Below are 16,347 nucleotides of genomic sequence, written 5' to 3' on the forward strand. Positions count from 1 at the left end.
TCGAACATGAGAAACCCCGGCAGTTATAATTTGACTGATTTACTTCCCTGGTGGCTTAGATGGTAAAGAGTCTGCCTGTGATACAGGAGACCTGGGTTCAATCCCTGGGTTGGGAAGATCCCCTGAAGGAAGGCATGGCAACTCAAGTAATCTTGCCTGGAGAATTTCATGGACAGAGGAGTCTGGGAGGCCACCATCCATGGGGTCACAAAGAGTCAGACAGGACTGACTGACTAACACTTTATCTTTTACTCCAGTTCTTAGGTTGATCCCAAAGTACTTTGTATTCTTTATGCTTTATAAACAGAAACTTTCCAGTGAACATATATTCTGCAGTGCCATGTTCACAGGCAGGTGAGAAAATCAGATGCCACATTAAGGAATTCCCTAGTAATAGCACAGTGCTTTCCAGACTCTGTGTTTCTAATTTTTCTCTAGAGTGTGGAATTGCACAGTATGATTTGGTGTTCAGAATCCAACTTGTTGGGCTTGAACTCGCATCTAGCTCAACTGATTCCTAATGGGTGCCCTTGAGAGGGGGCTTAGAGGGCCCCTCCCTCAGTTTCTCCATCCTGTAAAATGGGCTGGTGCTCATGACTCTTCCCTGAGTTCTGCGGATCAAGTGGGCTGTTCCTCTGCCCGTCTGTCGAGGTCACTGTTCGCTGTCCCCATCAGCAGCAGCGGGCCTGGTGGTGGGAGGTGTGCTCAGAGCTCCCCTGCCAAGGTCAGTAGTGCTGGAGGTGGTGGTGGGAGGTGTTCCCTGCTCACCGCCGCGTGGGTAGTGGTGTGAGGCACACAGGGCCACCTGGAGCGGTCACTGTGGGGCGCAAAGGGCCCAGCTGACCCTGTCCTCTTTCTCCTGCAGGAAAGTGGCAGATGCATGACGGCCTCCTGAACATCACCAAGGTGTCCTTCTCGGACCGGGGGAGATACACGTGCGTGGCCTCCAACGTGCACGGCTCCGTGAACAACAGCGTGACGCTGCGCGTGGTCTTCACGTCGGGCGACATGGGTGTGTACTACATGGTGGTGTGCCTGGCGGCCTTCGCCGTGGTGCTGGTGCTCAACGTCACCCGCCTCTGCATGATGAGCAGCCACCTGAAGAAGACCGAGAAGGCCATCAACGAGTTCTTCCGCACGGAGGGCGCGGAGAAGCTGCAGAAGGCCTTCGAGATCGCCAAGCGCATCCCGATCATCACGTCAGCCAAGACGCTGGAGCTGGCCAAGGTCACGCAGTTCAAGACCATGGAGTTCGCCCGCTACATCGAGGAGCTGGCACGCAGTGTGCCGCTGCCCCCACTCATCATGAACTGCAGGACCATCGTGGAGGAGCTCATGGAGGTGGTGGGCCTGGATGAGCATGGCCACCAGAACTTCGTGCGCCACACGCCCGAGGGCCAGGAGGCCGCAGCCGCCGACGGGGAGGAGGTCTACACCATCCCCGACGCCGACTCTGATGCCTCCTCGCTGCACGAGCAGCCCCAGCAGATCGCCATCAAGGTGTCTGTGCACCCCCCAGCCCGCCGGGAGCCCTCGGACGACCGGGCCACGGGGCCCCTGGGGGCCGGAGACGAGGAGGAGGACACCGAGCCGTCGGCCGAGCGCTCCCCGGAGTCCGCGGCGCCTTCCACCGAGGTCACATCGGCGGCACTGACCTCCGAGGAACCAACGCCCGTGGAGGTGCCGGACCACGCCCTGCCGCCTGGTCTGCTGGAGGCCGCGGAGCCAGCTAGGCCGCGGGACGGGAGCACCCACGTCGTCTATGAAAGCCATGTCTAACAGTGTACCCCCCAACCCGAAGCTATGCACACCCCGAGATTCAGGGCCACCCCTCGGGACAGATGCAGGCCGCCCTCGCCGCTAAGCCTTACCGGAGACGCCCGTCGTAGGTAGGAGTCCGGCCCCCGCACGCACGCTGTGCGCCCCGCCGGCCCCCAGCCAAGGGGGACGCGAGCACCACCGGGGAGCGGGGGCGGTGACCTTGGGCAGGTGTCTGCCCACGTGACACGAACCTCAGAGGCTCTTCTCCGCCAGATAACCTTAACCGCCGCTGCCCTTTCGGCAGAGAACACTGACTGTCAGAGACTGAGTTCACAGCCCTGTCCCGGGCGCAGGGCGCCGCTCTTCCTTTGAAAAATGGGTCTGCTAAGGGAGTAGCTGCAGTCCATCCCTCCGCGGCTCTGTCGCACTTTCTTCTCAGTTTTGCCCCATCACTGTCGCTTTATAACCCAGGCGTTGTGATGTGAATGCTGACCGTTCCTTTGGGTCCGTTCCCTTGGCCCCTCTGTCCTTATTTCCTACCCCCCGCCCAACCCCAGACTTTTACCTCGCAGGCTTTGGTGTCAGGGCCGATTCCCACGAGTCATCTTAACATTCCAAAGCAGCTAGCTACCAGTCTCCTGATGTTTGTCGTTTCCCAGGCCTGTCTCCATCGGTTGCTTTGTTTGTTTGTTTGTTTCCAATGAAGCTGCTGCTGTGAAACTGAGAGAGGAGAAAAAGAAAAAAAAAAGAAAAAACCTTGCCCAGGAATAGCACTTTAATAGCCAAATAAAAATAGGTTTACCCGTCCCATTCTGAGAGCCTTTGGGTGAGCTCAGCTGAGGTTGGAGGGAGACCATGAACTTGAATCTGCCCACACTGCCCGTGGAAAGCCTTGTCCTTACGTCTAAGCAGTGTCCCCCTCCAAGCTGGCTGCTGCTTCACCTGGAAGGCTTGTCACCTCCAGAGACAGAGGCGTCTAAGAAATCCACTTAGGTGGGCCGCATGGAGCTCCCACCACGGCTGCTGTGGGCCATGGACATCAGGGGACCCCAATGCTTGGTTTAGGGCAGCAAGAGTGAGGGTCCTGGGGGTCGCCCCTCCAGGCCCACTCCTGTTAACTGCATGGCTGATTTGTCCATCCTTGAAGGGGGCGGTGACAGGTTAGGATAATGGCATCATCATGCCAGCATTCTTGAATTCATTTTTAGCCCCCACGAGAAGGTGGCTGTATGTGAGGCTAGAGTGATGTTACAGAAAAAAGCCGAAGCTAGTCACCTCAGGCCCGCACTTCGCTGGCCTGTGCTGATAACTGCTGTGGGCTTCAGGCAAGTGGGGGCACCCGCGCACTCCCCCGCTCCATCTAGGTGCTTCCCTTGCCCACAGAACCAAACCAGTATCGTCACCCTGCCCTTCTCCACAATAACTTTCAGGTTTTCACTGTCCTGTCTGGTTCCTCTAACATTTTTTATGCTGAGAATCAGTACTGTTGCAAATTTAAGGAACCACCTTACAAAACTCAAAGCTTTTTAAGACAGTTGTGGATCTTCTGCCCCCAAAAGCATTAGAGCGATGTCCACAGTTTAGATGTAACAATGAAAAGGAGAGGTGTAATTTCATGGCCATTTATGAGCAGGGGTGCCGTAACCTTGAGGTTGGCAATCGTCATGAGCGTCACGGCCACGTCATGGGTCCACGAAGGTCCCTTGGGCCGCGCAGTTGTTGAACAGACCCAAGGCTTAGTCTTCACGTCCTCACTGTGTGGATGAGAGATTTCACTGCATCCCTGGGTTGAATCTTTCTTGTCTGCCAAAACCGGAGGTAGTACTTGGGTCCCCAGATCCCACCTGGTTCTGACATTTAGAGTTTTGTGGAAAGTTTGTCATCTCCCATGATGGGCCCCCTTACATGAGACAAGGAGTCTTGGGAGCAGAAATGGGCCCGTGATGTTATTAGATGCTTTTGCTGCCGGCTTTTTCGGAAAATTCATCTGGGTCTGGAGTTGAGAACAGAGGGCTTGGCCTCAGTGGTTTCTCTGTGTAGAGATAACTAATGTGAAAGGTGGTCTGACAGGACACACAGTTGGATCAGATTCCTCTTGGCCTCAGATGACCCGTTGCCATCAGTTTGGTGGTCACATAAAACATGAGAAGTGAACAATCCAGAGAAACCTTGACCCCCCGCATGGGCTCCCTGGACAAAGGTTTTCTGTATTTGGCCTGCGGAGAAATTTCATCACCACGTCTTAGAATGTAAACACTTTTCCACTTGTTGTGGAGGTCAGTGGATCCTTACCATGGATCTGTGCACCCAAAGCCACAGCAGGGGCCCTAGCTCATTTTGGGGTCCCCAAATGGACTTTTTCCCATTCCGTCCCATTCTCCCTCCACTGAAACCCACATACAGGTTTCCACGTGGAAATGACAGGAGAAGGCATATCCCACCTGGATGTTGGATACAGATAGTTAAACACAGGCAGACTTTTTATGAAAGCAGGAGCAGAACTGAGTGACCAAAGAATGTTTTCAGGTTGGTTTTAGCTTCTTTAGACTGGGGAGATTATGTAGATTTTTTAAATGTTCCCCTTTAAGGCATCAGAAAGCTCTTGATAGAATAATATTAATAGCCAACCAGAGATGAGGCTGGCTTACTACAAAGATGTCTCTGTCTCTTCCTATTTATGCTATAGCTTCTTTACGAAATAAAAATGCTCTCCCTCTAGAATAGGGGACAGAGTTAGTCTCATGACTTTCGCCTGGTTTTTCAAAGATAAATTGTTCAGCATCTAGAAATTTATAGAAGTATGGCTACATATGGCTCTTTGGGGCAGTTTTACAACTTAACACTGAATCCCAAGCCATGTCCTTTGGGTCTTAGGTCATTCTTCTCGAAAGCAAGCAGTTTCTGTTTTCCAAGTCATCTGGTCTTATCTATAACAATTTTTTTTCTCGAAGTTCCAAAAATGATTCAGATATGTGTGCATATTTAATTCACTGCAATGACCTGTAAACTTGGATGGTATTTATTCTAAATAGGGGAAAAACAATTTTATATTGCAAATCTATGTAATTTATAATGGTTTTGTTTTATATATATTTTCATATCTTTAGGGCACATCTACTATTCTCATCTTTTTGTATATCATACTTGACAAAAAGAGATACTAATACTTGACTAAATCTCTAGGAACCAAATGTGACATCTGTAACATATGGAAATTGCTCTAGAAACACCTGAATGTCCTCGCTTGTCCTGAATATTATTGTACTGTCTTTACACCCAGAATGATTGCTGTTGGGCATCTATGTTTTTTTCCCCAAAGCCAAGGCCAAAAGTCCTGAACTCCCACACAGTGGAGTCTGGAATCCTTCGCTTCTTTGTTGTGTGTTTCATTTTTAACTGTAGACATCTGTGTTGTTCAAACTTCCTTTGAAGGGCACGTATGGTAAGAAAGCAATTTGGTGGAGACTGGGCTTGAACAATGGCCGCATAGCTTATTCACTGAACTGATAATATTTCAAATATAATACATGGATTGTAAAAAAAAAAAAATACATGGATTGTTACTTATTGGTAACCTCGGATCTGCTCAGCTCTTTAGCCCATGAAGAAAATGTAAGGCAGAGAGAATGTTTGCTTGTTTTGAACAGGTAGCCTGTAAATGTAGTGCCACCAACACAAACCAGCTCAACCCTAGAGACCCCAATCCCTGCTGGCTGAGGAGCTGTTTCAGAAAGGCAAACCAGCCCACCTTATGTGCAGGTTGAATTTCAGTCTTATACCAGGGCTTCCCTGGTGGCCCAGACAGTAAAGAATCTGCCTGCAACACGGGAGACCTGGCTTCAATCCCTTGGTTGGGAAAATCCCCTGGAGAAGGGAATGGCAACCCACTCCAATATTCTTGCTTGGAGAATCCCATGGACAGAGGTGCCTGGCGGGCTTCAGTCCACAGGGTCACAAAGAGTCGGACACGACTGTGTGACTGCCACTTTCACTTTTTCACCAGTGCTGAAACTCCTCATGGCCCCAGTGGTTCTGTGAACAGAGGTTTCCTCTCGGTGTTTCATTGGGTGAGAAAACAGAGCATTTAGCTTATCTTTCTGATACTCTGTTTTATACTCAGCGCAGTTCAATGACTGCCCAGTATCCATCTTCACACACCCTTTTTGCATTCCCTTGACATCATAATCCCTGTTTCTGTTCTTGCTTTTTAGACTAATTCATTGGTACCCTTTAAATAGCCACCAAATCTCATTATATAGTCACCCACATATTTGGATCTCTGTTGCTTCCAAGGTGGGCTGTCTCTGGTGGCTCAGCAGTGAAGAATCCACCTGCAATGCAGGAAATGCGAGTTTGACCCCTGGGTTGGGAAGATCCCCTGGAGAAGGGAATGGCAACCCACTCCAGTATTCTTGCCTGGAGAATCCCATGGACGGAGGATCCTGGCGGGCTACAGTGGCAAAGAGTTGGGTACAACTTAGCAACTAAACCGTCATCATCTTCAACATATTAGTCATTTTTACATTCACCTATTCATTTGAAAATCCTCTAGTAGATAACAAAGTTCATCTTCCTAATGACTTATAGGGTTTCTACAGTGATTAACAAGGTTTGGATTAAACAAATCCATGGTGGGGTGAAAAATCAAATAAAACAGCACTGCTTATTTTGCTTTCTGAAAGACTGGTTGTCTGTCATACAAGAAAATATCATAAGACAGTGATAATGACCTTTAATTAAGACTCTTTTAGAGATGTCATTTGTAAGGGGTCTAATGCTCAGAATGCCACCACCGAACTTAAGCTCATAGAGAATGTAAAAACAAAGCAAATAGGTCTAAGAATATTCCTGCATAAATTATTTTTATTTAATGAAGAATGTAAACCTTCAGTGTATCTCTCAGACACCCTAGCGCTGCTCACAGAAGGTGCTGCCACTTACGTTTGATGTGCTATCCCTCTGGTTCTGAATGTTCATTGTTAAAACTGGGAAATAAGATGGAAAAATGTACCTGGGTGGAAATGTCACTGTTGATTTGTGAGCTATAAATGTTCACCTTTTAAAAATAATTTAAATGTATACACAAATGATTAATATTTAAGTTGATATAGCAGCAAAAAAAAAAAGAAAGAAAATGTGAGCCATCCTGTACTTTGGTTGTTGCTTTAATAAAGGATTTGCACAGGTGTGCCGAGCGTGCCGTGTCCCTGGTCAAGGCTGTGTGCATGTGGCCTGATTTACTCTTTATCTGTAAGAAGTATGTGGCCAGTGCTTGTCCCTGCCTTTTGCATCTGCAGCATATCTTAGGGGAAAGGGGGGAAAGGAAGTAATTTTTATGTGAATCTACAAACTTTATCCAAAGTCAAAAATCTTAGCTCTGTCCTAACGAACTTGATGGATATTTATTTATATCAAGAAGGAATTTTAACATGTAACATCAAGCTTATTGCAGAAAATCCACAAAGACCAGGAAACTCACCCAAGAGAAGGCATTAGTTGTAGACCTCATGCAGAAACCTGAGGCAGCACCCAGTTCAGGCCACATTGCTCTGAATGTGCCCACTGAAAGTTCTCAGAGCTTATTCCTCTCAGATAAGATGAGATTGTTGTTCAGCCACTAAGTGGTGTCCAACTCTGTGACCCCATGGACTGCAGCACACCAGGCTTCCTTGTCCTTCACTATCTCCTGGATTTTGCTCAAATTCATGTCTATTGGCTTGGTGATGCCATCCAGCCATCTCATCCTCTGTCACCTGCTTCTTTTCCTGCCCTCAGTCTTTCCCAGCATCAGGGTCTTTTCTAATGAGTCAACTCTTCACATTAAGTGGCCAAAGTATTCGAGCTTCAGCATCAGTCCTTCTAGTGAATATTCAGGGTTGAGATAAGGCTGTGTACATGAGACAAAACTGGACAACACCAGATGGGAAAGAAACTAAATTTTGCTGCAGTCTGAAGAGGCAAACAAAATTATTGAGTGGGTTACCCAAGAAACTATGCACATAACTAAGATCTGTAAGTTCTTCAAACAAAAAAGGCTTTAAGAGAACTGCAGTGGCATTAATGGAAACTTAAGCAAATGTGCCATCAGGGAAGAGAAAATAGGAAAGTTTTGTCCTAATTGTGTAATGCTGATTGGTAGATATTTTCAGACTCAGGACAAACAGCTGCTAATTTTTGTGCTTTTATTTTTAACAGGTTTTGGAATAATTCATTCTTCCATGGGCCTTAATCAAAAGAGCCTAGGTAAGCCTTCATCTGAGGGATTTTCAAGTGTGTAGTCACAGAGTTGGAAATTAAGTGTCAGGTTTTCTGATTTCCCTATCTTTTTGGCAGAGTTGCTAACACACATGGTTCTGCTCTGCTTGAACATCTCTGGTGAAGCGGAGCCTGTGACCGCATGGAGGAGATACTCCTGGTGTTGGTAGGTTTTAAGTGCCAAGTCAAAAATCTTAAAAGTGGTTCTCCACTGGTCCTTGTCCAGCCATTTGGAACAGAAAGCATGAATTTGTCCTGCTGCAATAAAGTCATCCTTTTACCATCAACCTAAAAAGACAGTTATAAATGTATTTGTGTTGAAGAGAGGATTACCAAAAAATGTGGGTGCTCCTGACACCACTAGGGCTTCCCAGCTGGCTCAGATGGTAAAGAATCTGCTGGCAATGCAGGAGACACAGGTTCAACCCCTGGGTCTGAAAGATCCCCTGGAGAAGGGAATGGCTACCCACACCAGTATGCTTGCCTGGGAAATGCCATGGACAGAGGAGCCTGGTGGGCTAGAGTCCATGGGGTCGCAGGGAGTCAGACACGACTGAGCCACTTCACTTCACTGGCACCACTATCTTAATTACATATCACGTGACTCACACTCTTTTGAGTTTAGATGGTTTCTGCCAACAGGGTGTTGGAGGCAGAAGTCAGGCGATTCTGGCGCTCCTTTGACCCCTGAGATACCCTGAGGCTACAGTTCATTAAATAAAAAGACAGTTCAATGGTTAGAAAAATGAAAGAATCATCAAATTAAGTGGCTCAGTAGAGGAGTGTATTTTGGAAAGACGATTAGAACTGATGTACTGAAAGAAATGTGGGCTTCCCAGGTGGCTCAGTGCTAAAGAATCTGCCTGCAATGCAGGAGACACAGGTTCAATCCCTGGGTTGGGGAAGATCCCCTGGAGGAGGGAATGGCAACCCACTCCAGTAGAGGGGCTGGTGGGCTACAGTCCATGCGGTCACAGAAGAGTTGGACATGACTTAGCAACTAAACAACAAACAAAAATTGAACGAAGTATATGTATGTGTTTGTGGTTTATTGAGGTATTTTTAAATAACAGGTGAAATAAAGCCTGTACCGACTGCGTTTAACTATTAAGTAACATGAAGATGCCAAGAGTAAGAATTTTCCTAAGATATTAACTCATATTAAATAAGCTAAAAGATAAGCACAAAGGTTGATAGCATATGAATTTTTCAACAAGCAAATTTTTCACAACATTTTTCTTATAGGGTTTTCTTATAATGAACTCAATTTTAAAGCTCATTATGGAATAGAGATCCCCATGAATCATACAAAAAATCACCTGTACAATGACCCTGAGCTAGATTAAGGGATTTTTGTTGTTGTTCAGTTTATATGCTGTGCAGCATCTATTTCTTGAAAGTTCTCATGACTCCTTTGAAGCTCAGGTGCACTGGAGACCCCGAGGGGATCCGTGTCTCTGACCGTTAAGTCTGATAGATTATTCCACCTGCTGTGCAACACTTACTCCTCCCAGCCATTTGACTAGGTGAATAAAGTTGTTCCGAAGCTTTAAAAGGGCTTCCCTGGTGGCTCAGATGGTGAAGAATCTGTCTGTCAAATCAGCAGACATGGGTTTGATTCCTGGGTCAGGAAGATCCCCTGGAGAAGGAAATGGCAACCCACTCCAGTACTCTTGCCTGGAGAATCCCATGGACAGAGCAGCCTGGTGGGCTACAGTCCATGGGGCCACAAAGAGACACAACTGAGTAACTGAGCACAAAGCTTTCAAAGTACTCTTTAATTCTAAACATCAAGGGTTTTACATGAGGTGGGGGAAAAGTGACAAGTTCATTTGAACAAAGAGGTATAAGTCTTCAGTTCCAGCTGGACACATGGCCCTCACTGTTGGATGATGTTTTCTGTCTTTCCTGCTAGCATTCCTTACTCTCGGGGCCAGAGAACAAGGCTATTATGCAGGAAGGAAAAGGCTTGATTATGGATAGAGACTGTGAGAAAATTCATCCACCATGTATTAGACCCTTGAACATAAAAGATGTACATTTTAATGTTGGCTCTATTTGAAATTATTTTAAACCTGAAGCATTACAAAAATTAGAACCTGGCACCAGATGACACCACCCTTATGGCAGAAAGTGAAGAACTAAAGAGCCTCTTGATGAAAGTGAAAGAGGAGAGTGAAAAAGTTGGCTTAAAACGCAACATTCAGAAAACTAAGATCATGGCATCCAGTCCTATCCCTTCATGGCAAATAGATGGGGAAATGATGGAAACAGTGACAGATTTTATTTTGGGGGGGCTCCCAAATCACTACAGATAAAGACTGCAGCCATGAAATTAAAAGACGCTTGCTCCTTGGAAGAAAAGTTTTGACCAACCTAGACAGCGTATTAAAAAGCAGAGACATTGCTTTGCCAACAAAATATGGTTTAAAGCTATGGTTTTTCCAGTAGTCATGTAAGGATGTGAGAGTTGCACTATAAAGAAGGCTGAGCATAGAAGAATGATGCTTTTGAAGTGTGGTGTTGGAGAAGACTCTTGAGAGTCCCTTGGACTGCGAGGAGATCCAACGTATCAATCCTAAAAGAAATCAGTCCTTAATATTCATTGGAAGGACTGATGCCGAAGCTGAAACTCCAATACTTTGGCCACCTGATGCAAAGAAGTGACTCAGTGGAAAAGACCCTGATGCTGGGAAAGATTGAAGGTGGGAGGAGAAGGGGACGACAGAGGATGAGGTGGTTAGATGGCATCACCGACTCAATGGACATGAGTTTGAGTAAACTCCGGGAGTTGGTGATGAACAGGGAAGCCTGACGTGTTGCAGTCCATGGGGTCACAGAGTCGGACACAACTGAACTAAACTGATACACATCTGTGGGCTTCCCTGGTGGCTCAGACAGTAAAGAGTCCGCCTGCCAATGCAGGAAACTCAGGTTCAGTCCCTGGGTCAGGAGGATCCCCTGGAGAAGCGAATGGCAACACGCTCCAGTGTTCTTGCATGGAGAATCCCATAGAGGAGCCTGGCAGGCTACAGTCCATGGGGTTGCAAAAGAGTCAGACACAACTCAGCAACTAAACAATAGTAACAACCATATTTGTAGATTAGATTACTTCTATTACTAGAAGTAATTTTGAAAGTGTTACAACCTCAGAAATTAAATTTGTAGGAGAAAAGAAAGATGACAGCTGATGTGAGGAATCTGGGATCATTACATTTTTTTTTTTATGTGCAGAATATAGCTTTCCTAGCTTTTTGTCATTACAATAATTATTGAGATACATTAATGATATTTATTAAACTGCTGGGCAGGTCCTGAAAAAAAAAAAACAAATTTAACATGTCTTTAAAAAATACTTATAGGTGGATAATTCTTACATCATGCTATTTTATGTTACTTTCTCCCATCCCATAATGGATTAGAGGTGATTGAGTTAAATATGTTTTACTTTCTGTGCATCCTTTGAAGTTTGGAACTGCTGTGTCTGACACAAGCTCACTAACTCAATAACCAGATTACTAGATTAATCAAAGATTTTACTCCCAATCATTTTGAATCAGTAAGAGACTTTAAGAAAGACTCTAGATGCAGGACAGCTGGCGTAATCATCTTGTTATCTAGAAATGCTCTTGTCTGCAGCTGAAAATGAAAGGTTGTGTGCCACAACACGAGCAGAAGACAATGATGCCATGCTCACAGACTGGATGTTTGGATCCCCTCGGAAACTGGGGGAATCCCAAACCCCAGGGTGATGCATTTGGCGATGAGGCCTCTGGAGGGTAGTGAGGTTGTGAGGGTGGAGCCCTCAGGAATGGGGTTCATGGCCTTGGAAAAGAGGCCCAGAGGGCTCCAAGGGCACAGTGAGAAGACAGCCGTCTCTGAACCAGAAAGCCGGCCTCAGCAAACAGTGCTTCTTCAGAGGCTTGGTTATAAACTCTGCAGCCTCCAGAACCATGAGCAATGAATGCTTTCTGTTTAAGATGCCAGTGTGTGATAGTCAGACTTTCTATGCTGAGAATTCTGGGTGCCCATGGGGTTGTAAGAAAGAGCACAGAGAGATGTCATGCACACTTGACTGGTTCCCCCAGGGGTCACCTCTTAGCAGAAGCATTGTGCACCATCACAGTCAGGGCACCAACACTGGATCAGCGTCTCCAGGGTCAACCATGTTGCTCCGGTTTTACACACTGTTTGTGCGTGTGGTTCTGTGACATTTCACCACCTGTGTACGTCTGCACATCCACCACCACCACCTCCAAGATGCAGAACATTCCAGGAGGTCAAGGATCCCTCAGTTACCCTTCTATAACCACACCTTCCTCCTTCCCACCCCAGAACACATGTGTTTTTTATAGCAGTAAACTAATTAGATAACTGAAGTTTCTCTGGAACCAACTGTAATCAGTGTGTTTTTCCAATAGTAGTTGGTCAGTCGCTCAGTCATGTCCGACTCTCTGCGACCCCATGGACACCAAGCTTCGCTGTCTTTCCCTATCTCCCTGAGTTTGCTCAAACTCATATCTATTGAGTGAGTGATGCCATCCAACCATCTCATCCTCTGTCACCTCCTGCCCTCAATCTTTTCCCAGCATCCAGGTTTTTTCCAATGAGTCAACTCTTCCCATAAGGGGGCCAAGATATTGAAGCTTCAGCTTTAGCATCATATTTTCCAGTAGAAATAAGTGTGCAGATTTCTGTTTCTTGGCATCTGAGTTCCTGCTTTAGAAGTACTGGTACAATGCAGGCAGACAAGTATGGTTTCTGAAACCAAGGAAAGACCACCAGACACTTGAGTCCCTAGAAAGCCCTTGAGAAGGAGGGACTCGAGGCAGGTGTCTTGTTGGAGGGGTCCTTGGACTCCGAAATCACAGCCTGCACCCGAGTGCAGCAAGAAGATGCAGAGCACCAAACAGAAGCGTGGGGGCTCCAAGCCTTGAAAAGCCTGAGACAGTGTCCTCCCTCCACAGTGTCGAGATACACTCCAAAGTTCCAAAGCTAAGGCACAGAGTGGTAACAGTCAGTGGTAAAGCCTCGGACACCCTCTGATACTACTGGTCTCATTCGCCTTGCCTGCGTTTCCCCAGGGTGACAGGAGCCGGAGAGGAGTGCCAGTCCCGAGCCTGTCACTTCTGATGTCATGTTAGGAAAGCATGAATGCCGGTTACCGTCTCAGGGGCTGAGGCCAAGACAGCTGGCCACAGTAAAAGGTCCTCTGCCCAACCCAGGAAAGTGTAGGAGACAGCTTCCAGCATCTGATGAGCCTTGACGAGTCCTCATTCAAAGCCACTGACATGGCATCAGGAAAGATTCCTTCCTTCCAGATAACATTGTTCTACTGTGCAAGTACCTGGACTTGTAATCACACTTGGCCTCCGTCAGGCGTTATGGATAGGTGGTCTGGATTGGTTTACTCCAGTGATTCTGCCTTCCAAGCAGCTGAAATCTGAGTGCCCAGGACTCAGGAGCATGGAGGAGAGTGTGGGGGAGGGATGAAGCTCCCAAGGGGACTTCTGGGAGGCCAGCCACAGCCAGAGGCCCTGAGCAGCCTGATCTGGATGCCGACCTCTTGGAAGCATCAGAGGAGCTGCCTAAGAGAAGCGGAGGGAAACTGAGAAACCGCTCTCTGTACTGTTAGCCAGGGGCTGCTGTGCCAGCCTGGATAAAAGTGAATTTTTAAAATATGCCAGCTGGAAAATGCATTAGCTTGTGTGAATCCATTATTAAAATTACAGAAAATTACACTCCTTGGGCTTCCCTGGTGGTTCAGATGGTAAAGAAACTGCCTGCAATGCAGGAGTCCTTGATCCCTGGGTTGGGGAGATCCCCTGGAGAAGGGAATGGCTACCCACTTAATTTCTAGCCAAGAAATTTTCCCTCCAGTTTAGGTCCTGCTTGTCTCCTCGGTGACACGAACCTCATTGCCCAAAGCGTCTTATGCTAAGCTAATCAGTGGGCTATTACAGAATTCAGCTTATTAAACCATTTCTAAGAAATGATGTCCTGTGGTACTGGGGAGGGCAGACTTCCCTTCAAGCAGCAACACTGAAGCCTCTTTCAAATATTTGTTTATTTTGACTGTGATACATTAATTAGAACACTTTGTCTCCATCAAGATCCAAAGTGTCTTTTTCATAACTGCCTCCGCAGTAACCTCGCTGTTGTGTTCTCTGCTCCAAACTCAGGGCAAAAGGCCAAGTCTGCACACCCCAGTCTAACCGATGTTCAGATGTGTTCAGGACTACCTAAGTTTAGCTGTGTTTCCTATGCACAGGCTGTTACGTCACAGCCTTACAAAATTATTTATGCTCATTCATCAACAGTGAGATGGAACATTTCCTGTCAATTTCCATGTCAGACTATTTAGATAAAGCTGGAAAGAAAGTGAAAGTGTTAGTCGCTGAGTCCTGTCTGACCCTCGACGATGCCACAGACTGTAGCCCGCCAGTCTCCTCTGTCCTCGGGATTTCCCAGGCAGAAATACTGGAATGGGCTACCATTTCCTTCTCCAGGAGATCTTCCCCACCCAGGGGTCAAACTCCAGTCTCCTGTGTTGCGGGCAGATTCTTTACCATCTGAGCCACCAGATAAACCTGGATAAGCCCTTAAGTCTTTCCTTTGGTTTCCCTTTATAACAGGACACACCCCTCTTCTTCCCTGTCCTACAGGCAGTGTAGCCCAAAAGACGGTCCCATGTTCTGAAGAACGAAATAGTTGAGTAATTTTCTCTGAGACCATAAGAGATTCTCCAGCTACCAGACAGAGCTCTGTGCAGATAACAACCACATCTGAACCCCCACAGTGCTCCCAGCAGAAGCAGAAAGATGCCAAGACTCTAGTCAACATTAATTAAATGAAAACAAATACATCTTGCAGCTAATTAGGATCTATTGGTATTGGATTAAATGTCTTCATTCACAGGGACCAGTGAAGGGTGAAATGTACATTTTGAAGAATCTCTTTGAAGCTGAAACCATGCTTGTAAAGTCTTCCCCCATTCTCAGGATGTGGTAGATTTCTTTCTTCTCTTTCTGTCAACTTTAACCTAATATATATATATATATTTAAAGGGACATTTAAAGGTCTTTTGTCCACTCTGGAGCTGTCTTGGTGAGACCGCTTTCCACAATTAGAAACCTGTAGTGAAGTCACGAAAAAGGAGCAGTCACACTGGAATCACCTCTGTGTTTTCGTGCCGTGTTCTCTGCGGGCACCTTTCAGATCCTGGAGGGTCAAGTGAAATAAAAGCGCAGCCTTTCTGCAGCTCAGGGATTGGTGGGGACAGCCCACTCGCCCTGGGGAGAGGTTAGAGCTTAATCCCCAGGCCGCCCTGACTGCCTCCTGGGGTCCTTTTAATCTCAAACAAAATTCTCATGGAGAATCCCATTCCAGAAGCCCATCCTGCATTCTCCTTCAGCCTTTGGCAGGACAGACCGGCCCCGGGGGAAAAGGAACCACACAACTGAGGGCTGTAAATGCTCCTGGACAGCCAGGGGTGCATCCCCCACCCCCACCCCGACAGGCTGTCAGGGCACAAACAGGGCAGCCTGGCCTCATTGGACGAGCAGGAAAACAGGCCTTATTAGGTGAGGACATTGTTTCAGGGCTGAGACGGCCCTGGACAGGGCACAGCAGGCACATCACCCCAGGGCCATAATCCCTGCTGATCTCTCTCAGAAACAGCAACTATGGGGCTTCCCTGCTGGCTCAGTGGTTGAGAATCCGCCTGCCCATGCAGGAGACATGGGTTCAATCCCTAGTCCGGGAAGATCCCACATGCCTCAGGGCAACTAAGCCAGTGCGCTGCAAGTACTGAGCCTGTACTCTGGAGTCTGGGAGCCGAGTCACAGTTAATGAGCCCATGGGCCCTGGGCCCCCTGCTCGCAACAAGGGAAGCCACTGCATTGAGAAGCCAGAGCACCACAATGAAGAGTAGCCCCCAGTAGCCACAAGGAGACAAAAGCCCCGTGAACACTGAAGACCCAGCACAGTTGAGCTCAGTTCAGTCACTCAGTCATGTCCGACTCTTTGCAACCCCATGAACCGCAGCACGCCGGGCCTCCCTGTCCATCACCAACTCCCGGAGTTTACTCAAACTCATGTCCGTTGAGTCAGTGATGCCATCCAACCATCTCATCCTCTGTCATCCCCTTCTTCTCCTGCCTTCAATCTTTCCCAGCATCAGGATCTTTTCAGATGAGTCAGTTCTTTGCATCAGGTGGCCAGAGTGTTGGAGTTTCAGCTTCAGCATCAGTCCTTCCAATGAACACCCAGGACTGATCTCCTTTAGGATGGACTGGTTGGATCTCCTTGCAGTCCAAGGGACTCTCAAGA

The 16,347-nt window shown here is 47.3% G+C and overlaps 1 protein-coding gene and 1 long non-coding RNA gene across 6 annotated transcripts in view; both read left to right on the forward strand.

Annotated features, from left to right (window-relative positions):
- Positions 1-6,976, forward strand: part of MFAP3L (microfibril associated protein 3 like) — a 43,213-nt gene extending 36,237 nt beyond the window's left edge. For 4 of the 5 annotated variants that reach the window (XM_070480694.1, XM_070480693.1, XM_020904335.2 and 1 more), the window contains exon 3: positions 866-6,976. In XM_070480694.1, coding sequence (XP_070336795.1) covers positions 866-1,779 — 914 coding nt within the window. In that variant the 3' untranslated portion in view covers positions 1,780-6,976. The remainder of the gene's footprint in view (positions 1-865) is intronic. The other variant, XR_011492869.1, reaches the window with a different exon arrangement.
- An 874-nt stretch (positions 6,977-7,850) lies between these two features.
- Positions 7,851-8,311, forward strand: LOC139039446 (uncharacterized). Its single transcript, XR_011492708.1, has 2 exons — positions 7,851-8,004; positions 8,095-8,311. It is a non-coding gene; the product is annotated as an uncharacterized lncRNA (long non-coding RNA).
- The last annotated feature ends 8,036 nt before the right edge of the window (positions 8,312-16,347 follow it).

This window comes from Odocoileus virginianus, chromosome 18 (assembly GCF_023699985.2).
Source record: "Odocoileus virginianus isolate 20LAN1187 ecotype Illinois chromosome 18, Ovbor_1.2, whole genome shotgun sequence".
Lineage (NCBI taxonomy): Eukaryota > Metazoa > Chordata > Mammalia > Artiodactyla > Cervidae > Odocoileus > Odocoileus virginianus.